Source organism: Vulpes vulpes, chromosome 13, assembly GCF_048418805.1.
Source record: "Vulpes vulpes isolate BD-2025 chromosome 13, VulVul3, whole genome shotgun sequence".
NCBI classification, from domain to species: domain Eukaryota; kingdom Metazoa; phylum Chordata; class Mammalia; order Carnivora; family Canidae; genus Vulpes; species Vulpes vulpes.
In genome coordinates, this window is record NC_132792.1 from 52,345,730 (window position 1) to 52,371,325 (window position 25,596).

The following is a 25,596-nucleotide window of genomic DNA, read 5'->3' on the forward strand; positions in this document are numbered from 1 at the left end:
TTTCCCCATTCACTTCTAAAATTTATCAGAAGTGATAAAACGTGTGTTTTTTTTTTTTTTTTGGATAGAAAAACTTCAGGGCTATTTGTTATTTGTCAGAAGTGACGGCTTCCCCTTGCAATTAATTTAGATGAGTAAGCTTTCATTTCGCCAGGCAAACAGGACAGTGTTCTCTGCAAGTTACAGTTTTCTGTATTTCTTCTCTTGGATGTTGTAGCACAGCTTACGGCAATTTGTAACCAATATACACTGCAACTGTGAACACTATTTTAAGATTTCATCTTAAGAAAAATTGCAGTGGGCGAAATCCAATTCTTTCTAAGCTACTTAATTCAGTATTTCTTCCATGTTAGTCTTGAACTTAGAAAAGATTTTCTTCCTAAATAATGAATTTTATTTTCTTTTATTTTTTTCTATTTTTTCTACTACTAAACTTTTTTCTTTTTTTTTTAAGCCAAGTTTTTGGTTGATAGAGAATGTGAAGTTCTTTTCTCTCTACTTTGTGTTTGGTATTTCAGAACCCTGCTGGGTGTTTTCAAGTGAGGAAATGTCTACATTTTCTTTAAAGCTGATCTTTCCTACCGGGTGTATGTATTAACGAACTTGTGAGGATTTACATTGTTTTAATGCTTTCCATATGAAGCTTCTCCTTTGTCATTATTCTTTTTTATGAGAAAGTAGGAGTCTATCATTATCTGTATTTTATGGCCTTTAACTGGGAAAAAATATTGAGTATTTTTATATGGAGATTGCTATTATCAACAGTGTCTAATTTGAAAAAGATCTATACAACATTTGTAAATGTAAGCACATATCTCTATTAATATATCTGCAGTTATGTCATAAATATAATTCCTAGTTTATGTACCATACATTTATATGAAATTTTGGAGGTAAAATATTTAAAATGCTCTTTTATACTGGTAGTCAATTATCCTCCCTTAAGCCTTTGTAAAGTCAGACTCGTGATGAATGCTAATTTGATTTCTCAGGGTATCTTTATTATTCTAACGATTACAGTCTGCTAACCTCTTCCAGATTCACATTGACTGGTACCTGAAACACTATTGATTGAAAAGGGGTTACAGTCATGAATGACTGAAGAATAACATGAAACTCTACTTAGAGTAGAGTAGAGTAGGCTTAAAAAAGTCATAGGCTTTTCCCACCACATTTGTGTCTAAGGAATATTATGTTTGTACTGTTTGGCTCTAGTATCTTTGTTGTGCTTTGTTGTGCTATCTGCTAATGGATGGAGCGGAGGAAGGCTGAATTGATCCAGATAAGAAAGTACCTGGAGTTATCTCTGAAAGAAAAAATCTCGCTGGAGGAAGGGGGTTGGAAATGGAAGTAGGACACCAGGAGAATGCCAGGTAGGGAGGATACTGGAGAAGCAGCGAGGAGGGATTTTGCAATGGCCAAGTGCTGTTGAGTTCAGATGAAACTGATGGTTGATAAGATTGCAAGAGACTGTGTGTGGTATGTGTGTGTTACATGATACAATTCCCCCTTTCCTGCCTTTTCTTTCTTTTCTTTTCTTTTTTCTTTTCTTTTTTTTTTTTGGAGAGAGAGAAGAGAGAGGGGCAGAGGGAGAGGGGGAGAGAGAGTCCCAACAGGCTCCCTGCTCAATGCATGAGCACCTGCTGTGGGGCTCGCTCTCACAACCTTGGGATCATGACCTGAGCTAATATAGAAAGTCTGAGACTTAACTCACTGAGCCACCCAGGTGCCCCCTTTTCTGCTCTTTAAGAGACCTCAGTGTCACACTAAGTGACCTTAGTGTTTCTGGAATCAGTTTTTATTTCTATTTCTTATTTTAATTCTAATGAATTTTATGTAGTTGGGCCTTATTGGGCAGACAAGAATGGTCAATTTTATTGAAGTGTTATATGTATTTGAAGTAGGGTGAGATATGAAATAGGACTGTGAAACATGAAATGAGAAATAAATGCAAGAGAAGTGTGCTTTGAATTTTGGCATGACCCAGAGTGGATTTGTCTTAGAGATATACTATACTTGCAGCTGCATCATAAATGTAATATCAGCTCTCCCTCCATCACAAAGAATTGTTGAGTAGCGATCATTTCTTTAATTCCAAGTAATTTCTACTAGATTTGTTGCTGCTACTAGATGTAGAAAATCACAAAGCACAAGAAGTTAGATGTTTACTTTAAATAATTCCTTTTTAAAAATATAATAACTCTTATTTAGTATTTTCATTATCTATGGGGTCTTGAAAAGAGATTCATTTTTTTATTTTTTTATTTTTTTTCATTTTTTTATTACAGAGTGCTTAACATTCAATTGTTTAATTAAGCATCATAACTACCATGTGATTTAGGTAGCATTATTTTCCCCATTTCATAATTGAGAAAACTGTGGTATAGAAATTATCATTTGCTCAAGAATTATCTGATAGTGAGTAGTGGGCCAGGATTCAAAACTATATCCATTGAATATAATAGTAATGTTGCTGATCTAAGCTCTTTTTTGGGGGGGGGGATTTATAGTATTGTTTTAAATTTTCATAGCATTTTACACTCCTTTGAGTTCCATGACAAGTTGCTTTTTCCTTATTGTACAAAGCTTTTCCCTTTTGTTTTTAACTTTTGGAGGCCACTTTAAACCAAGCTTTCAGCAAACCTGAATGTGTGCACTTGGGTTGCTTTGTCTAAGGTGGGCTTGTACAGTTGCTCAATGGTGCTGACTCAGAGGGTAGAGAATGTCAAGGTGGTATGGCAAAGGGCAGAACAATTTGTACTGAGTTTTACCTTTTCCTTTTCAACTCTCTCACATTTTAAATTTCTATTTGCAAGGGTATCCCTTCTTTGCCCAGTAATTATCTTAGCTTGATGGTTGCCATCTTGAGCCACTTCTCACCATCCTTCCCTTAAAGAAGATTGGGTTGGGGGAAAAAAAATGGGGATTGACTGTGAGAGATTAAATTTTGGATGAGTTGCTTCTTCTCAGCCAACATTCACTGAAGAAGAATTTTAAAGAAGAATCTTGGGTGGGACCTAAGCATAAGCCCTTTGAAATATCAGATACTGTTGCCCGAGCAATTCACTCAACATTTTATTTCAATTAATAAATTGAACTTATTATTTAAATTTAAAATTATTTAGGAAGTATTTTTTTTTAAACAAATGACTCAGTTTCTGTGCTCTCTGTTTCCTCATTATTCATTCTAAACGTGCATGGGTACATGAGTAAAATATCGAGTTGTTCTATTTAATGACAAAAAAGCTACAAGTTGCATTTATATAGTACTTGACAGACACTAATCACTTTCACATTTGTTTCCTTGGCTCTGAAAAGGACCCTCTGAAACAAACACTTGCCACTTTACAGAGCTACAATAGAGGCACAGAAAGAAAAGGGACCTGACCAAGGTTGGCTAGCTGAGAGAGTCAAGACGAGGGCTCAGGTCTTCAGAATCCTGTCCTTGGCTCTTCCAGCAATGCAGCACCAGCAGCATGTGGACAGGGGCGGAGCTGTTAGGGCTTAAGTCCTCTATTCTTTTGAGTTCCTAGTTGCAGAGCTAGTCAGAGGAGGGAAATTACACTAGAGGACCATGCTACTCCCCACACTGCTCCAGACACCGCACTGATCACCAGCATTAGATTTAATCCAAGTGTGGTTCTGGACCAGCAGCAGCAGCACCATCCAGAAGCTTGTTAGAAATGCAAATTAATGAGACCCACCTCAGACCCATGGAATCCGAATCTCTGGGGTGGGATCTGAGTGCTGCTGATGTGCAATAAAGATTGAGAAACATTTTAACTAAGGGATTGGATTATTGATAGAGGACACTAGTTAGATATTTCAAGTTTGTATCCTCTGGGTAGATCATAGTACTTCCTAACTGATGTTCTTTGTGTAGCACCAAGAGCTGTCCTGTAATATTGTAGGGTAGTATAATAAAATTTTTTAAATGGTGGAGACTTCCAGTTACGGTTATAAATTATTACTATTGGTATTCAACTTTTTTGTATGTATAGAGTCTGGTCTTCTACAAAAGACTAAATTCCCCCAGCAAGAGAATCATATTTATTTATATTCTCATGACACAGCATAGACTTCAGAAGAGAATTGGTGTTTGAATCTATTTTATTTTGATAAGTCTTGTCATTAACTATTAACTATTAATGACTTGTGACTAAAGGCAAATATGTTTAGTGTGTGACTTCCCTCCTGAGTGCATATTTGATTTCAGGACTTACAGGAGTAAGTGCTAAACTTTATTATTTTTTTTATTTTTATTACATGCATATATTATACCATTATAATCAAATAGAATGCTTATCTAATATATATTATATATACCTGTATCTCTCTCTCTATATATATATATCTTCATTTGACATATGTTCTGGCCCTGGCCTTGAAGCTTACCACAAATGAACTTAACTGAGTAAATTCTTTGAGCTTAACTTTACTCATTTTAAACAGAACAACATGTATACTAGGCCCATTTCATAGAGACTATATCAAGATAAAAAAGGACAGAGCAAGTAAATATTTTCTAAGAGCTACAAGGTCCATTATAGAAGATCATGCTATCTAACTTTTCTTTTGAACATTTTACATTTTTCAATCTTCTATGTTTGCTCTTTTTTTAATATAAAAGGAAAAGATAAGCCTGAAGTAGAATGAAAAGATTTTTAAAGTGACAGGACTCTTGGGTCATATAATCTGTACATCAAAAGACTAGAATTGACTCTGGTAATTTTTCATGTGTTTGAATGATGATAATGAGAAGGATGTTAACTGGCATTTCTCAGATAAAGCTGCAAGACTTAAATTACAAAAATAGATATTAGTGTTAGGAATAATAAAGAACTTTACACTCATAAGGGCAATGCTCCATAGCAAGGTTCCAAAGGAAACAGCAATAAATTCTAGTGTCTGCTCAACTGCCTGACTAGGTTGGTGCTCCTTCCCGTGAGAGACTGGAAGTGATAACAAGTAACGTCTAGATGAGATTTTCTGGTCTCAGTTTTGCAACAGTCAGTATATTATGGGCTGAGCTTTGTCACGTGAGTTAGGCTTCTATCTAGGAGGAATCTGGAACTGAAAGATTATCATTAGGTTCACTGTGGGTGTTGTTGTTGAATGGAAATCAGACTGGGGCTGCAGTGCATGGGAAAAAAATCTTCCAAAAGAGGAAGTGAAGAGTGCAAACAAAAATTTAAAGTTTAAAATGCTCTCTTGTACAAGTATTTGTGGAACTAGGTTTAGATAAAGTTCATCCATTTCTTTTTATCCTGATACAAAGACCCAACTTGAAAGGTTGAAAGATTGACAGATTGATATTCTGATGATTTACTGTTACACTAATCATTTGTATTATGGATGGTGTACACTCTGAACTCAAAAGTACAATTATTCCAAAAGAATAACTGCTAAATAAGCACTCATACCAGCATTGCTTTATGATTTTGTGTGAAAAAAAAAAGAGTCCCAGGCAATGTTATTTTTAATGTACTATACAAAAACTGTAATTATCTATTTCTGGTCAAATTTTTTGAGTTTTGTACTTTTTCCAAGTATTAAATATTTTAATCTGGAGGTCGACAAAATTATACAAATGAGAAAAGTTTAAAAATTTTTTGTTACAGTTTTATAGTATAATGTATGGCTGCTTCTCTTAAGTACAATTCCTAGAGAAGCTATATTTCCAGATGACTAGCAAAATGATTGCCAGAATGCATTAATTAACCTTTATATTCACATAAAAGTGTTTTGTGAGAACAAATGTACACAAAATGTTATCTTTAATCATGGCTAATAAAAATGTGTTATATAAATACAGGTTTTACTACTGCAAATGTCTCCTTGACAAATGACAAGACCCGATTCCTTTATTAAAAGATAATTAAAAATGTTTCACAAGGGATTCAGAGCCTTCCTCCTGCCTGCTTGCTTTTGAGGTAATAAGGGGAAGAGTCTTAAAGTAATATTTAAAGATTACACTAAAGGTGGATGCCTGGGTGGTGTATCTCTTTTAGTTCTAGATTTATTTCATAAAACAAAATACTAAAAAAGTTAAATATTAAGTATCTATGGAGGGAGGTAAGGGTCCATTTTAAAATATGATAAACACAATGCCATTGATTACGTTTTTTTTTTTTTCCCAGAACCGGTCGTCATGGTGTGTCCACATCCGAATTTCCTGCTGCTTCCTTAGCTGAGCCTTTAGACAGCCATGTAGTCCATACATTACAACCCCCAAGGTCTCAGAGCTCTTGTTCCCCCAAAGCCTAAATCATGGCAATTATTTTAATAAGTCCCAAGTTAGCAATTAAAAGTAGTCGCCAGTTTGAAGGTATCTCCTCTTCAAAGTGAGTCTGTACTAAGAAAAGATAAGACCATATCAGGCTTGTTAGACAAAATGGTGGTCTCACAAGTTTGCCCTCCATGGTGGGAACACCTCTGACATGGAGCATATATAAGAGTAGCTGGTACTGGTTAGAGAGACAGGTTCTGGAAACAGAAGGCCTGGCTCAAGTTCTGTATCTAACGGTATGACCTTGGGTAAAAGTCACTTCGTCTCTCTGTGCCTCAGTTTCCTTATCCATAAAAGTATTTACTTTTTCAGATTATTGGGCGATTGCTGTGACTAATACCTGTAAAGCGCTTAGTGCCTAGCATGTTATATATGCTATATAAGGATTAAATCAATCAATAAAAGTCATTTCTTGCAGACACTCTAAAATTTATGTCTATGCCAGAAAAATGAATCTTGAAAGAGAACAGTGGCAGAGGAAAAGTGTTGATTGACAACAACAACAAAGGAATGGATAACCCTGGGCTTAATCCCACTTTAGGTTGCATAACGTTATATCCTACCACTCTGTGGCCAGTTTTATTTGGGACTATGTTTTTAGTGCCCTATTTGGGAAATGTTGTATTTCTAATTTGAGATATTTTATGTATAGTATAATTTTGTAGGACAGCATTTCCAGAACTGTGGTAATGCACCCACTGGATGGGAACACTGACATATGGTATTTTTGATGTTATTCTTCGAAGACCAGTTTTTGTTTTTTTCTTTTGGCTAACTTTCTTAAAAAGTTAATATGGAATAAGAGAGGTCTTTCATTGGCTGAAGTAAAGAGAAAACACATTCATAATCTGTTTTCAAGATGCACCCATACTCAATACATTATTAATAATTTTCTCACATGGAAGAAATTGTCTGTTAGAATAATTTGGTAAGTAACAAGTATGGGCTATGTTTAAAGGCAATTTTAGTGTTGTTCAATCTTCTGTTTTAGTTTCTACAGTATGTGGAATATTTGTAGCGAATTTGCTATATGGCAAATGGAATTAGCTATATGGCAAATGGAATTAGGCAAATTTTAGATTATCCCATAACTAAAAGGTTTGAGTTGAACTCTTTGTTCTGCATGTTGTTTTGTAAATAACAGTAAGCTAGCAATACTGATTCATCATCTTGCTCAACTGTGCCACAAGCCATATCTGTTTTTTCTTAGACACACACACACACACACACACACACACACACACACACACACACACACACACAGAGCCAAATTCTCATTTTCCACATTTATCTTGAAGGTCTTCTGCTGAGTCCTACAACACGAATATATTTTTAAAAATCCAATTAAGAGAGTGATGGCAGAGAACACATAACTCCCGGAGGAATAAAATCCCTAAGAGTATGAGTTTGGAAGTGAAATATTTTGTAAAGATTGCCATGCATTTGAAAATATTAAGACCTGATACCAAACCTTAGTATGGGAGGAACATGCCTATCACAATTCTCTATTTCTAAAACTGACATGTTTGGTGGTTAGAATCAGCATCAACTGGGAATTTGTTAGGAATGCAAAATATCTAGCCTCAACCAGACTTACTGTATCAGAATTTGCATTTTAATGAAAGTCACAAGTAATTCATCTGCACATTAAATTTGGGGAGCACAGTAATATGAGACTATTAAATATCTTACAGATGGATTATAGTTACATGAAACATAAGAGAAAAAAATCCCTGCCAGTGCAAACATGGAAATAAATCCACTTCTGATGATCCTAAAAATTAGTTTATGTTTGTTTTTGGAACTCCTCCCTCAGTATCACTTTGTATCTGTGTTTTTGCTGCTAGCCTGCAAGCTCCCTGGAGGTGGACATTGACATCTGGGTATGTCCCCAACATCTCGGGCACATTTTAAATAAATGAATAAGTAAACAATGTTTTTGATAATTTATTCCTTTATTTAAACATTAAAATATTCTGTTCCTATATAATTTTGCTGTCACTATTGACCTTTCTCTGCCATTCATCCACTACAAACTCCCCAAAGTAACATCAACGATAATCATAATAGCAATGGAATGAAACCAGAAAGTAAAATCATAAGAGAATAACTAACCAGGGTTTACACCCATTTCCACTCATTTTATCCATCTCCTTGAAAAGGTGCACAAATCCTTTTCATCCACTAGAGTAAAGGATGGCATTAATTTATTGAATAAGCAGTTGAATGTTACAGATTTTAAAAAAAGAGAGATTTTATTAAATAGTATTTGAAACTGGCTTAAAAAAATCACATATTTCCTAGGAGAACTTGATTGCCCTCTAGTGGGGTGAAAGTTAATGCGAACTCCAAGATTTTCCAATTCAGAGAACCAGGAAAGAAAACCAGCCTCAGTTCTGGAAACATCTGGGGCATCAACTAATTTGGTATTTGCTTCTTATTTGGCAAATATCTTGCATTTTTCATATAAGGTCACAGGTCCTCTGACAAAAGAATAGTGTGCGTTTCTCCAAGGCCAAATAGGAAATTGGTGCGAGCTGGAATTAGATTTCTGCAGCTTGGGAGTGGCCTCACCCGGAGTGGGCAGTCACCTGCTCAGGGCCGGCATCAACTCCTGGGGTGGGATGGGGCATATAGTCAGTCCTACTCAGTTGGAGTAAATAACAGTGGTGATTGACAAATCAGGAATTTTCCTAAAGATGGTCTGGATTCATTAATGTCAAAAATGCTCAACTACATATATGCTTGATTCATCTCCAGTTTCATTTTAAACTGTACAAATTTAACTTGAAATTCTGGATGATAGTAACTACTAGATCAGAAAGAATTAAGTAACTATTTTGATCCTAAATTGTAGGGTGGAAGATTATCATGTTGTGTGAATCGGATTTGTGGCAAACTGAAAGGACTGATAGGCACTCTTGAATCTGAGTAAAACGTAGCCTCTTGCAGCCTTTTTTTCTTTTTTCTTTTTAAATCATAGAGAAAGGGCTATTTGATGGAAGGCATACCGGGCCAAATGCTTATTGTATAATCTCTCTATTAATAATTTAAAAAAATCCCCAAAGTAAATGTGTTTTTAGTGCAACAAATAAAATCCCGCTAAAAATGTAAATGCCTAAGAGCAGAGGCAATCATTCTAACAATAAAAATACTCCCTTCCCCTTTCCTTAGGATAGAATAGTTTACTAAAACCTGTAGGTCACTTCACAAAACCACTGCAAATTGTGACTGAGCAAAATTCCAGACTTTAATGCTAAAAACCACTCCATCTTCGTTATTTATTATTTTAAAATATGCTTTCAGAGAATTTTAACCTGTGTAGACAAACACCACCAGGTATATTAATTCATACCATCATACTAGCTATTTGTATTGGCTACACTGGCTCACATAATGCTTGCTGCAGGCTCAGCTTACTCAGCTGGAATTAACCATATATAGAATTGATTGATAAGCTACCGCTATTTCTCTTTCAGCTTGATCTTGCAATCCTGACCAAATTCACATTTTTCCGCTTCCGGCTATTTATATATCCATTTAGAAGGCACCCACTTCATTAGAGAAGATAATGGGGAATACTATATGCACCTAGTACAATCATGCTGAATAATTGTTTAATGAATCAGGAAAAAGCACCCACCCTGGTGATTAATTGATTATGCTTTGCAACTGAAATGATTTCAAAATCCATTATTTTAGCATTGCAGGGGTTGTACTTCTCATGATCTGCAAATTCAGCTTACTCATGGCAGAAAGGACCCTTGCAATTGTCATATTTTGGGTGGGATTTTTATTAATGGGATGGTGTCTACCATTTCACGATCCAGGTTTCTGTGTAGAATTGAGACTGTCAATAATCAGCAATTGGAAGAACAATTCAAAAAAAAAAAAAAAAAAAAGAAACGGTTACATTTTGTGCATCACCTGTTATTTATATATTGATTGATAGACATGACCTTATGGAATATGCAGTGAAGATCATAACACCTCAATTATATATGTATAATTTTACCCATTGCAGTCACAAACAATTATCTGCGTAGAATTTTCCAGCAATCTTTGGCACACAAACCCTACCCTTAGTAAGCACCTGCACATAATATGAGACCCACAAGAACATATGTAATCCCGACAGGAATTGAAAATACATTCCGCTTTATAATGTAAAATGAATTGCACAAAAAAATTCTTGGTTTTGAAGGCTGGAGAGTAAGGAACGGAGGAGTAGGAGGAAGAAAAGTGAGTGCAACAAGGGTTAATGCTCCTTAATGAAATTCAATCATTCAAGCCTTTTGGATCAATAAGGCCACTGAGTCACGAAGTAATAAGAATGATTAGAAAGATTTGACATAATACTGATAACGATGAGTCCGCGGCCGCCCTCCTGCAGCGGAAACCTCTCCGTGGTGGGGGCGGGGCGGGGTGGGGTGGGGAGGGGAGGGGAGGGGAGGGTGGGTGCAGAACGCAGAGCGAGATCGCCCCGCGTCCCTCGGTCTGGGGACCTCTCTGGGCTTGCGGGTGAATCGCGAACTGCGGGACGCGGGGGTAGCTCAGGACACTGCGCAGAAGCGCGTCTCCCCGGCTGCCCCGCGGGGGCGTGCGCCCAGCTCGGGGGAGGGGAGCGCACAGGGCGCGGCGCGGGGCTCTGCAGGGCTGGCAGCGCTCCACGCGCCGGCTCGCCAAGCGCGCCCCCCAGCGGCCAGCGGCGGACCGGGCCGGGCCGGGCCGCAGCGGGGAGGGGAGGGGAGGGGTGGGGCGGCGCCGCGCTCGCTCGGCCGCGGTCTCCCCAAAGGGCGCGCGTCCCGGGAACCGAGGGAGAACCCCGCGTTGGGGCCCGGGGTCTCAGCTGGGCGGAGAAAGCGGCCTGAACTCCGCGGGCCGTGGGAGGGCGAGAGGAGGAAACCCGCGGCCGCACCTCCGGGAAGGGGTCACCTCTGCGGTCCTGCGGCCGGCTGGGGCGGGGCGGCGCCTTTGTACGGCCGGGCGGGGCTCAGCGGCCTCCGCGCAGAGCCACCCCGGGCCGGGACCCCGAGCGTCACCGGTGTGCGTGCGCGGAGCGCGGGGCGGCGGGGGGGCTCCGGGCTGCGGGGCTGGAAGAAGGGGCCCTGGGTCTGCAGACCGCGTAACTGCCCCTCCCCGGCGGGGTTCGACGCCCAGCCTCGCGGCCCGAGGTCTCCCCGGCGCGGCAGAAAGGGTGGGGCAGGGCGGAGCTGCGCGGGGCGCATCCCGCAGCGGTCCCCGGGGAGGGGGGGTGCCCCCAGCAGCCGCCCCCAGCAGCCGCCCCCAGCAGCCGCCGGATCCGGGGCCCCTCCCAGCCCGTGCACCCCGGCGGCCCCGGGAACCGTGGGGGCGCTTAGAGGCGCACACCGGCCGGGGAACCTCTGTGCCTCAACCGTTTCTCCTATATGGAGTATTTAGGTTGAGCCTATAGAAATTGTGGTTATTTGGTCCCGTTTGACCTAGAAGACGGGTATTTCACGTGGCTCGATCTCAGAAGTTGGCCCCTTTTGTAACTGTGTTGTTGTGTCTACACCTACCCAGGTCCCGAAGCTTTTACCCCAACGATCAATGGGCTCAAAGAAGCCTTTCTCCGCGTCAATGTCTAGTCACCCTCTGTGTGCAATGTGGGTTTTTGAAAAGAAAAAAAATGTTAACCCACTTTTGGCCTCCTCTCCGTTCACAGAACAATGAGGCCGGGGTGGGGAAGGCAGGGGCAGTGGTCAGGGCTCGCCGGGAAGCCGAGGCTGGGAGGCAGGAGCGACCAGCGCGGGGCGTGGCGCGGCCCCCCCCCCCCCCCCCCCCGCTGGGCTCCGGGGTGTCGCGCTGCGCTCCCCACCCCGGCCCTGTTTCGGCTGAAGCTGCTGCACCCGGCAGGGGGGAGGAGGGAGGGCGCCGGCGCCGCTCCACACAGGGTGGGGCCGTCCGCATTGTGCGCCCAGCGCTGCAGGTGCCTCCCCCTGGGACCGCTCGTCCTCACACAAAGAAACCCCACCCCAGCCCTGCGAAACCGCTGCCCCTCCACCCCGCCCCGCCGCGCGCTACCCCGCCCCTGCAGCTGCCCACCCGCGCCCTCCTTGCCCTCCCCGACTTCCTCTCCCCTTCCCCTCCCTTTCCCTAAAACAAAGGAGCGTAGCACCCCCACCCCCGCCCTAGCCTCCCCGCACCGCGCCCCAGGACTAGCGGTTTTTCCGACGAGACAATACCATAAAATTTGCCCCGTTCTCCGCCCGCCGCCCCCTCCCCCCGTCTCCACCCATCTTTCAAACAACCTTAGAAGGGACCGATTTGACTTCGCGTTTTTCTTTTTTCCTTTTCCCCACCTCCCTCCCCTCTTCCCCATTTTCTTTCTTTTTCTTTCTTTTATTTTTTAAACTAGAGAAGAAATAAAGGATGTTAGGAAGCACTTTCCAAAAATGTCCCTTAACCTCATTTAAGGCAAACAGTAAAGGTAGCTCCCCCACCCCACCCCCCAACGATTGGGCCCTAATTTTAATCATAGAAACAGAACAAATTCTCTACCCACGGGAGGGCAACTTACCTGCTTCTACCTTCCAAAAGAAAATTTTAGTTTTAGATTTCCAGGGACCCCCCTCTTTGCCCTTCCCAAACCCGCAGAACTGCCTTCGTCCTTCCCGGTTCCTGTTTTTTTTTTTTTTTTTTTTCTTTTTCTTTCTTTCTTTTTTTTTTTCTTTCTTTTCTTTCTTTCTTTTTTTTTTTTTTTTTTACCATTAACGCCTTTTTTTCTATAAAATATTTCCGAATGCCTTCAGAGCTCTAAGAGGGAAGGTGAGAGGTGGGCTCCAGGTCGAGCCGAGGGAGAACGAGGCGCGATGCCTTACCCATTGCTGTTTTAGCCATTGTAGGGATGTGCAGATGCTGAGCGGCGGCGAAGGCGAAGGGTCCAGCTACAGCAGCGGAGAGAGCGAGAGAGAAGACTGAATAAGGCACTGAGTCTGCAGAGTGGGACCGTGCGAGAGAAAGAGCAAGAGGCAGGAGCCCATGAATAATTATCACTCAGAAGCTCAAGCAGATTGGCTCCCAAGGTCCCCTGACATGACTCCCGCAGAGTCAGAATCTCCAAGCATTAAATATTGATCGGCCAATGGTGCTGGAGTACAAAGTACCAGAATGCAGTTTGAAATGGAAATCCGTCCTTCCCTGGCAGCTCCCCCCCGTTTTGGGGGCCTGATAGTACAGTCCAAGTAGAGTGGAGCCTTAGCCCAGAAGCCTCCTAGGAGCTAAGAACTGGGCTGTGCCTACCTGGGAGCCAGGAGGATTGACTTTGTTCACACATGTTTTATCGCACAAACAGAAAAAGGAAAAGGGGTTTAGAGCTTTGAGAAGTCTTCACAACATGCTGACTATTGGAAACGTTGTGGTTTTACTTGTTCATGGTTTCTCTTTCACCCTTGGCCCTGGTTTGGTAGTTTGTGGTATTTCAGCTTGACCCCATGCCTGGCTATTGGTGGCAGATTGAAACAGAATTGCATTGTTGTCCTTTGTCTCTCAGCACAGCTTGGTCTCTTGAAGGTCTCTCAGTAGAGTGAGGCCTGGTGTTTTTTACTCTTGGCACAGATGGAAGAGGCTGTTTGGGCTGCTTAGGGATAGGTACATATAGTTATGGTCTACTTGGGGACCTTATGGAGGAGGACCTGTGTCTGTGTCTTGTCCACCGGCTTACAGGGCGGAACCAGGTTGGCTGACTGGCTTGAGTGTTGGAGGAACCAGAGGTGGGTAATGCCATTCTGCCTTGGAGATGTAGTATAATATGGATTGAAACCCCAGTGACTCTTGCAGGTCTCAAAAGAGAAACCTTTATACTGAAAACCTTTCGGAGATGAAAGGTGTGATCTGGAGCATGGTTTTTCAGAGATCCAGAGACTTCATTGATATAGGCCAAAGAAAGATGTGTTTGGGATTCAGGCTGAGCAATGTGGTGTGTGAGGAACTCCCAGGTGCAAAATGTGCCCTTTCGGTAGAGAGAAGATATTCACTAATTCATTCCTATTGACTTAATGAACATCATTCATTAATTCATTCTTTCTTAGAAGACTCGCATAAATATTAATTGAGCATTTATCACATGCCAAGGTTTGAGGACAGAACAGTGAAAAAGATGTTAGACCTTGTTCTCATGGAGATTTTAATCTCTGTTAAATTAACACAGTGATTAAATTAACTCAGTGATTTCACTGAGTCTTTCTCCATTCTAGATCCATTCAGAAACTGTGGTTTTTGACATTTGAAAAGAGAAAAGGCAAAGGATTGTTAATTCTATTGCATTTGAAAGCCAAAAGAATAGCACATTGTTGAAATCATGAACATATTACAAAATCCTGGCAATTTTTAAATTTTATAGAAATGATTGGGATTATTCTAATGAATGAAGTAAATTCTTAGCAGCTTTCTATTAAATCACATTTCAAAATTTTTTTCTAGCCTCATGAATAATAACGCAGTTTTGAACACATAAAAAACCCGTTTGAAAGTAGCAGGCACTCTCCTTGGTGCTGAAATAAATTTCTTCACCTCCTGTTAACTTGTAAGACATTTAAACCCCATAGACATCTTGCTGAGTGATGGAAAGTACTGGAACTAGAGCAATTCTGACCTGCTGAATCATAGGAAAAATAAAACATAAAGTGGTGATCAATAAAATTACTTCTCGAACAGGAAGATTAGAAATTATTCCTCTCGTCATTGTACAGGTCTGTGAGTATGACACAGCAATAGAGCAGCATGGAAGTTGCCAGCATCTGGAAATAACCATTTTCTCCCTTTCTATGGTCATTGTCCACTTTAAACGTGAGAGCTAATTCCTTCTCAGTGGAGTACTTATCAGCCATAAGATGAAGGACCTTCAGCATGTCTGCGTGACTCATATTTTTAGAGTATTCCTCTTCTCCCCACCACACCCTTTCCCTTCAGGCTATGTATCATCTTTACATATTCTTCAGCTTCCTTAGAGAACAAGATCCCTAAGTCATGGCATTAAGGACTTTAACAACTACCACTAGTAGTTGAATAAGATCTTTTGCACTTTTAAATAAACAAAACAAAACAAACACACATTCTACTGTCTAATTTCTAATCCTATGGTGAACATTACTTACTAATGGATAAGAATATGAGAAGGAAGTCAGTATATATATGGGAAGTGTTAGATGTGTGTCTTTTTTTTTCTATTTCTGACTTACTGGGCATTAGCCTCCTAACCTCAGCTATGTGTGATTTTCAAGTAATGCTAAGCAGGGGAGATGGTAGGTTAGTATGTTTTACTATACAATATAGGGGTAGTAGGCTGTCATCAACTGGCTAAGAAAAATTAAATAAATTCAAAGAGCTGACTTATAATCAATTCCTGTTCTTTCTTTTAACATAACAATTTCAATCATGGATCTTGGCCTGGGAGGGTAAGGATAATCAGGAAAAGGGAATTATTTTATATTTAATAATTTATTCATTATATGTTCATTTGTTCAGGTATTCATTCACCCAACAAATATTTATTTAGTGAAATTTTGGGCTTCTGTATTATGAAATCATCCAACCTTCACCCTAATGTCTAAAAAATATGCAATGAAAAAAGGTAACCCCCACTTCTTCAAGAAAATGCTATTCATTTTGGAGGGCAAATATTATCCTGTGCATCAGCTAGAGCATTTTGGTTACAAAGTATAGAAAAAACAACCAAACTGACTCTGATAGTAAAAGATCCTTTTTTCTTTTTGTTGTTTTGTTTTTGTTTTTGTTTTTGATTCATCTAACTACAGAGGTAGAGTAGGCCTAGCACTCTGGAAATAAGAATCAGCTTTTCCTGAAGCAAATGGTTTGGATAAGGATGAGGGGACACCTAAATTAAGAAATAGGTACTAGGTTTGTAAAATGTAAAATAAAGCCAACAGTACCTATCTCCCAGGATTTGGGGTAGACTAAAGGGTTCATGTATAAACTGCCTAAATCAGTATGGATACCTTTTAAAAAAATGTTTTATTTTATTTAACCAGGAGAGACACACAGAGAGAGACAGAGACACAGGCAGAAGGAGAATCAGGCTCCTTGCCAGGAGCCGGATGAGGGACTCTATCCCAGGACCCTCACACCCTGACACCCTGGGATCACACCCTGAGCCAAATGCAGACACTCCACTACTGAGCCACCCAGGCACCCCTCACTATGGTTACTTAATAACTGTAGCTGCTATGTTTATGGTTTCCAACAAATTTAAACTTTTTAAGAGTAGACACTGAGTAGTGTATATCTTTATATCCTTTTTAGTGCTTGGCTTCATGATTCACATGGTTGAAAGTCAACAAATGCTTGTGAACTAACAACAGCAATAATAAAACATTTGAACATAATTCAAAATGACTGAACCCAGTGAAGTAATGGTGATACTTTCAACCACCTTTCTTTGCTTTGCGCCAAGTTTTGAGGACAGAACAGTGAAAAGGATTTTAGACCTTGTTCTCATGGAGATTTTAATCTTTGTTGATGTAACACTTCTGTGATTTCCCTGAGTCTCCATTCCAGAGCCATTCAAAAACTGTGGTTTTTGACATTTGAAAAAAAGGCAAGGGATTGCTAATTCCATGTGGGGAGCAGTGAATAAGATGTTTACTCTTATTTATTTATATACTGCCCATTTCCTAAAGGACATAGGTAGATAGGACTCAATCAGTAGAAGACCCTTGCTAACTTTTAAAAATCTTTAACAGCAGTAGGAGGAAGTTGTAGAAGTAAGAAATGTGCTAACAGAGATTTTAATTACTGTGGGTTACAGTGTATTGTGTATTATCTCTGTGAGGCCTGAGGTGTTGATTTCTGCCCAAACTGGAGAGGAACAGTTGCTTTGGAGGATTAGCTGATGTAATCTAATGTAGTCATATGATTTTCTGCTATTAATAATCAAGTGTCTGGGAAAGAATCCTAAAGTAATTATTAAAAGTTAGTAAGATATGAAAAATACTGTTAGAGCTGAATTAATTGTTTTGATCTGACCTCAGCTGATTACAAGGGAAGCTTGTGGGAAAAAAAAGGCCATAGAATTGTTTTTTAGGTGGTTGGGAATGCAGTTATAGCTGAAGATATTAGAAATGCATTTAAAATAGTAAGATGAAAAAATGGCTAATTGACTAACATTTTGACTATTTTGCTATATTTAACCTATTATAGATTAATGAAAAAAAGAATCAAACATCCTTTAATAGCATTGTCCAATATGTCATGGGTTATTTAAAAGGAAAGTCATTTTGAGGAGGAAAAGATAGTTTTCCTTCTTAATAGTGAAATCGATATTGTTTAGGAATTTTCCAACATGTCAGAGTTGTTTTCTGCAATGGTGAGTGAACATACCTTATTGTTTCTTCTTCGATCAGTTGTTTAAAGATGAAGAATGGTTAGTTAATTATTATCTCCTTTTTTGTACCTGGGGTTTTCTGAAAGTTCAAATGGGACTTGTACATATTAGTAATTTGTATAATTTACCCGGAAGCAAAATGGTCTATTGAAATTAGTAAGTCCTATTGATGGTTTTATAATTGAACTCTTCTCAAAATGAATTTGCTCTAATCATAAGAAGGACTTAATATAAATTTAATAAGTTGAATCCTTACATTAAATTGGTATGTTGAAAGACTGTTTGCTATCTTGGCAGCAACTACTATGACTCTTTCCTTCTCTCTATGAGTTGATTTACAGTTTGAGTCCAAGGAGAACATTAGTTGGACACCACTGAAACTGGGAAGTTGATTCCCCTTGGAATTCCACTCAGCATTTTAGCATACAACACAGTGGAGACAATACTGAAGTGTCTGGAGGAGAAATCTAGGAGAAGTATGACTCACTCTATTTATCCCATAGGACCCATTTTATTTTATTTTTTAAACAGAAGTCCCACTATGAGCATTGTACTATACATACTATTAACAGTAGTTGCCTAAGAACTTTGTTTATTTTAAATTACAACCAGAAGGAAGAATTAGGGAGGAAAAAGCAAAAGCATTTTATTATACTGCCTTCCAGGGATATTTTTTCCATTAATCATTTATTAACTCATCCTCTGACCCTCTGAACTTATCCTACTCCTGTTCTGCTTTATTATCAAATGGAATTGAATTAATAGATGTAGGTAGTATTTTTAAAAAGCTATTTGATCAAAAATTCAATTTTACAGTAGCATTAGCCTTGAGCTCAAGCATCATGGATTTAACTACTAGTTAAAACTTAATGGGGCGGGGGGGGGGGGGGAATATTTCTTGAAGCAAACTGGCCTTTATCAGGGAAAGCAAATGTACTTATTTAGGAGTTTTCTGAGAACTCTTGTGACTGAAAATGATGTGTTTTATTTCTGGGTATGGCTGTTGCTGAACTCTTGGGTGGACTTTGCTACATGCTTCTCTTTAGTTAAACTAAGACTCTACCATTTCTCTCTTAAAATAGCACTATCTTCCTTTTAATCATAGAGGGCTAAGTGAGCTGTAATGGTTTCACTTGTTTTGATGGTGGTAACATCAGCAGGTGTCACTGGCATAGTGGCAATGGGGTAATTTTTAAGCTTATGATTCTGGAGAAGAGGCAAGAAGTATGAGGACGATCATAATTCTAAAAGAAATATTTGCAATTCTACTTTGTATCTAATTTTTAACTGGCCTAGAACCAACCAGGAGTATAAGTCTCATGGATCAATTTGGCCAAACTTTAAAACTATGTGCCTTTTTTTCTCTACCACCGCTCCTCCCTGCAACTAAATGATTCTACTTTTTCTGAATTGTTTCCCCAGGCATTAGTTATTGTATTGACTCAGGATTTGGTTAGCCTGTAAATAGTCAGGGACAATTTTATTAGCTGGAACTATGCTAGCCAACAAATTTTTGCGGGTTGAGTGGACTTCTAAAGCTTAAGCTCTTTTATTTGTCATTTAGTTATAGTCCGTTATAAATTGGGGATCACAGATTTCAGTCCAAGGACGACATTTTCATTATATCTGGTGTCTTGGATCTTTTCTGATAAGTTACCTTGCTGGGATTTTCACCAAAAATATGGGATGCAGAGAGATTTGTCTTGAATCCTCAGAAAGGCAGTATGATCTTCTCAAAGTGTAAGTCATATTTTGATGTCATTAGCATGGACGGCCCACCTAATTAAATAGGAAAAATAGTCCCATGGGTGTATATTGAGATAGCAGAAAGGTAATCAGCTGGTACCAGTTGCTTCCTAATTGTAATTGGTCTAATTGCAAAGAACATTTTTGGTAGTTTTAAACAAATGATGTGATGGTCCCAATTGATTTATGACAAAGTAGTTGACTTATAATTTGCATTATTAGCGACCTGCCCCTTTCCATTTTTTACATTCTATGGGTGATTGTGAGATCTTTGGTATATATGTAACAGCAGCAATTGTGGGAGGCCTAGAGTTCAATTGAAACATATGCATTAGATGGGTTTGTGTTAATACTTTTTAGGAAGATCTGGACCAGACAAGAAATTCCTCAGTTGGTGATGTTGGTAGCTATGGCAATTGTCTGTTGCAATTGTCTTCTTATTTCTGTAAATTTCCTGCTTCTGAATTAGCTATCCAATGGCAATGGATATCTAGATTATAAAATCCTTAGTATATTTGCATTGGAAAGTACAAATCCATGGATTATATGTTCTGGAATTTAAGGACAGCATTAGGGGTTTGAAACACTTGAAATGATCCTGTTTTCAATACAGTTCTAAAACTGACTTTCACTGGTGTTTTCCCTATATAACTAGTCGACTGGTTGTGTATTAAATAAGGGTGTGTTCAGTGGTACCTCTTTAGGAAATACAGTTTGCATCTGTTGGATATGATTGTATATGATACTAGGTTTTGAAAGCACCTGACAAGATCAAGATATGGTAAGGATAATGTTGGGCAGTTGGAAAATGAGAATTTATGGAGATTTTGTGTTGCACATTATATCATAATTAAGGCTAGGATAGAACTTTAAGATAAGGAGCATTACGTTCTTCTGTAAATATTAACTGTCCAATTTTAAATACCATTAGTTCATAACCTTTAAACACAGTGCTTTCATTCTATGCCATCAGTTCAAGACAACAAAACTTCAACCTCCGCTGTCAAATCCAAAACAACTTACCCAAAATCCAAAAAACAAAACCTTGAACCTTGAACATTCCTTAACTTTTTCTTGTTTGTATAGTATGGGTGTGGAAATTCTGGAACCATTTTGCATGTACAGTAGGAATGAGAAACTGAGTTAATGTAATCTTATTTTGGGGAGCCAGGCTTGCCTTTCTGTGGCAGAAGAGAGATACAAATATGGAATTTGGGAAGGTGGAAAAGAATATTGTGGTATTAGGTTGGAATTATATATATAAGAATTCATAGTGTAAAAATACACATGCATTTCTTGATTCATGATTTAAAATACACCATATCTATAATACAAGTCTGTGCTTCTTAGTTTTATCTCCTCAATGCACTTAGAAGCCATTACACACTGGTATAATGAGAATGGTTAGCACCCAGAGTTTAGTTTCGAAATACCATTCTCCTCTAAAGGAGCAGAATGATCTTGTCAAAGTATAGACTACATTTTTATGTAGTCAGCATGAGAAAGCCATCTAATTACATAGGAAAAAGATTCCTTAAAAGTGAATATTGAAGAGATATAAACTTATAGATTTGAGGACAAAGACTCTAGGTAGACCTAAACCATGTAATGGTTTCTGAATATCTTAGAGACTTGGCTGATTCCACGGGCTGGGACAGAGAAATATGTTTGAAGCACCTTAATGAGTCAATACAGAAGGATGTTCTAAAAACTAATGGATATTATAAAAAGGGCACAGGAGCCAGCTTACAGGAATCATAATGACCAAACCTGGGACAATCTAAGCATCAACACAAATACAGCAGCAATAGCTAAGAATTCACTAAATAAAATAGAATTCCTGGGTCTCTACTGATGATAAATAAATAAATGGGAGGGAAGGAAAAGCTCTTCTTTATCATGGAATTTTTTATAATAAATGTAGAAGGAAAGATAGAGTTGAAAAAAAAATCAGCATTCTGCAACTGCCATAGCAATCATCGACTTAGGCAAGAATCATTAATAAATGCTAAAACTACTAGGTGAAAGTTTGATGAGGAAGAGATAATTAAACTGTCTCAGAGTATTTCCTCACAGATTACTTGTTAATTGCAAAGGAAATATTGATGATTTTACATAGAACCTTGAAACCTTGTGGAAACCAACTGAGCCAGGTGATTGAAGTTAACATCACTAGTAATGTGATAAATAAACATCATGTGCCTCTAGATGTGGCACACTAAGGACATAACATCAGTTACTTGGCATTCCTGCCAAATATGGAAAAATTAATTATGACAAAACATCAAACGGCCCATATTGATGGAGAGTCTAGAAGACAACTTGCTTTATTCTTAAAAAATATCAATGTCATAAAGGAGAAGACAGATGAGAAACTGCTAAAGAGACATGACAACTAATTGCAGTGGATGATTATGGAATGGATTCTAGATCAAGAACAAAATCATATAAAGGACGTATGTTATGGTATTATAGTGTATTATGTTATGACATCATATCAATAATGATTTTTCTGAACTTAATGACTACTGAGATTATGTAAGGATATATTCTTAAAAGATAAACATGGGAATATTTATAAATAAAAGGTCAACAATAAAAAAAGGATCATAATATCTGTAACCAACTTTCAAATGGTATAACATTAGTAATAATAATTATTTTTACTGTTTTTATGAATATGTATATATGTAAATATATGTAAAGAGAGAGAGAAAAGAGAAATGGAAAGCAAATGTGCAAAATGTCAACAATCAGTGAATGTAGGTGAAGGGCATATAGGAGTTAACTGTTCTTGGGACTTTCCTGTCCCAATAATAATAATAATTATTTTTAAAGATTTATTTACTGAGAGAGAGAGAGAGAGTGCAAGTGAGCACGGGGAGAGGGATAGGGACATGGGAAGGGAGAGAGAAAATCTCCAGCAGACTGTCCACTGAGTATGGAGCCTGAACACACGGCTCCATTTCAAACCCTTAGATCATGACCTGAGCCAAAATGAAGAATCAGAACTCAACCAACTGAGCTACCCACTCACCCCTAAATATAGATTTAAAAAATGTAAAAAGTTAAAAATATTATTAATTCATTTTACCTCCTCAGGGCTTTGAGTCTAATAGGTCAATGAAGGTCTGGATTTGGTATGTTTATTTATTTATTTAAAGATTTATTTATTTACTTTAGAGAGAGAGGGAGGGTGAGGAGTGTATGTGTGCAAGAGCAAGTGGTGCAAGGGGCAGAAAGAGAGACTCTTCAAGCAGACTCCCCACTGAGTCCAACATGGAGCTTAATCTCACCACCCTGACATGGTGAGCCAAAGCCAAGAGTTGGTCACTTAATCGACTGAGCCAACCAGGTGCCCCTTCCTTTTTCATTATGTGTTGTTTTCAGTAGTATTTCTCCAGTAGGACTTCTCCAAGTCAGGCTATGGGCCTAATTTGAAGTTTTATTAATATTTTGTTTTTCTCCCGAAAAGCTCTTTTTATATCTTGATTTGGCTCATTTTGTGTATTTCTATGAGATTCCTAGTTCTTTCCTGAAGAAAGGAGAAAAAGTCATGCACCTCGAAAAGTTCAGATTTCTTGAGCGTTCCTGAATCTTCAGACAAGCCAGAAGCGATGCATCCTATTCCATCTCATCCCCTTCCTAGTGTATTTGTACAAGTATCATATAAAAAACCAGAGTTCTTTGTTTTTCGAGTAATTCAAATGTTTGTTACTTCCCTATTGTTTTTGTAATATCTCTTCAGGTTTCTATTTAAGCATCCTTTATCGTTTCTGACATTGATAATTTGTATCTTTGCTCTTTTTTTCTGGATCATTCTGACTGTTGGTTTCATTGATTTTTTTCTACTGTATTTTGTTTCATATTTCATTGATTTGTACTTTTTTCTTTATTATTTCCTTCCTTTTGCTTGACTGCAGATCTCAGAGAGAGCTACCTGCCCTGGAGCTGACTGATGGTTATCAGGGAGGAGGGCATTTTCAGCTATTTTCAAAAAACCCTTATGACTGTGGAATATGTGTGGTATGTAAATTTCTGGGTAATGGCTACTGGTAATGCTTTTGGTGTCTCCATCCTAGTTAAGATAGGCTTGCCTTATTCCCTTCACTGTAATTCCCTCAAACGTTTTGGTAAGACACTCTCATAAGTGGCACAGGGTGCCTTTTGTCACAGCTCATTAAGATGCATGCATTGTCTAAATTTTTGTGATGCCACAAATGATGAGGGTGTTTTGAGTGATTGCAGCCCAAACCCTCCCTGCATTGTAAAGGCTCCTGTCTAATGATTTCATCTATTGATAAGGTTTGGATCAATTATTTCACTTCAGGTAATAAAATGTGTTTTTAAGAGTTCTATATTACAATCCCATAATTCTACCCACACCACTGTGCAAAGAACTTTCTCTTATCCAGCTCCCTGCTCAGCAGGGAGCCTGCTTCTCTCTCTAGGTCTCCCACTTCATCTGGTTGTGCTCTCTCTCTCTGTCAAATAAAAAAATAAATAAATAAAATCTTAAAAAAAAGAAGAATGATTTTGCATCCCTGAAATATAATTAGCAAAGGCCGATGGAGACTCAATTTCATCCTTTTAATTGACATTTTTCGAATGTCAAGGATTCAAAGTAAGGATTTTTTAAATGTGTATTAAATAGATTTTTTGCTTTTTTAAAAATTATTATTTATTCATTAAATTATATCTATATTAAATGTTTAAAGAATTACATTCATTATTATATTTGACACTCAAATCATTTCAAGTTTGGCCAATAGGCACCCCTTCCTCTTGGCTTCTGTGATCTTTGGAAATGATCCTTTAACTTTGACAATTTCCCTGCTCCCTGACACAGCAAAATGTTCATCTTTTATTTCCAGATCCATATTTAGAATCAACTTTTCCTCTGAAGTCCCTGAATCCTGTTAGAGAGAGATGGTATTTGGAAACCATAATGCTAGTTGTACCTAAAAATATTTGGTTTTCATTATTTCTAGGTGTCTTCTGTAGACAGAACATTTTTTTCCATTTGTATTTTTTCAAAGGAGAAAAAAATATGAATCTATAACAGTATTTCAAATTCAGATTTAACATTAAAATATTTAAGTCAAATTTTTGATTTTGTACTTTTTTCTCTTACATGGAGAATTTTAGTATAATATTAAACTTAATTACATATTTGCACACACATAATATAATGTTGAAATAAACTTACCAATATGAGTACCAACAAATGAATACTGTTAAGATTTCTTTTGAACTCTATTTGTCCATGAAATATATCCTATTCCACTAAGTATGAAAAATCAAAACATTTGTGAAAAAACAGTTTTGTGTGTGTGCTTATGTCTATAACTGGATATACAAGTAAGTTTATTTTTTCTTATTGTCGTATTTTAGAGCTCTTGCTTCAATTCCAATGTATTCCATCCTCTTCTCTTTTTCTATAGCTATTTTTTTGTAATAAGTTGTGATAGTACAAGTTTACTACAAAAAATTCTTTTTACAAACATGATCTGCCAAATAAATTATTTTCTTGTGCAGAAGATAGTATAATGTATATGCTATTCTACTTTGTATATCTTAGAGATCATTTCATATCAGTGTATATCTTTTTTAAAAAACTTTTTTATTTTATTTACACACGAGAGATACAGAGCGAGAGACACAGGCAGAGGGAGAAGCAGGCTCCATGCAGGGAGCCGGACGTGGGACTCGATCCCTGGTCTCCAGGATCAAGCCATGGGTTGCAGGCGGCGCTAAATCGCTGAGCCACCCGGGCTACCCATATCAGTGTATATCAATCTTCTTCTTTTTTATGATTATACACTATTTAATTTACTGTGATTTATTTAACCAGTCCCTGCTTATGGACATTTGAGTTGTTTCTGGTTTTTGTTTTTAAAATATAATTAAAAAAATTATTTACTTATTTGAGAAGGGGAGGAGGGACAGAGGTAGAGGGAGAGAATCACAAGCAGTCTCCCCACTGAGTATGGAGCCCCTCGATGCTGGATCCTAGGACTCTAAGATCAAGAGCTGGGTGCTTACCTGACTGAGCCACCCAGGTGCCTTGGTTTGTAAAAATAATTTTGCAATGAATAACTTTGTATGTAAAATATTTCATAATTTTGCCATTTCTTGACAGATACTTAGAAGTGGAATTGCTGAGTCAAAAAGAAAATGCATAAGTATTTTAGTAACT

At 38.4% G+C, this 25,596-nt stretch overlaps 1 protein-coding gene across 1 annotated transcript in view; it reads right to left on the reverse strand.

Moving 5' to 3' along the window:
- The window catches only part of STMN2 (stathmin 2), a 50,102-nt gene extending 36,606 nt beyond the window's left edge, over positions 1–13,496 (reverse strand). The window contains exon 1 of the mRNA XM_026012844.2: positions 13,132–13,496. Within this exon, the coding sequence (XP_025868629.1) occupies positions 13,132–13,150 (19 nt within the window). The 5' untranslated portion in view covers positions 13,151–13,496. The remainder of the gene's footprint in view (positions 1–13,131) is intronic.
- Between the last annotated feature and the right edge of the window lie 12,100 nt (positions 13,497–25,596).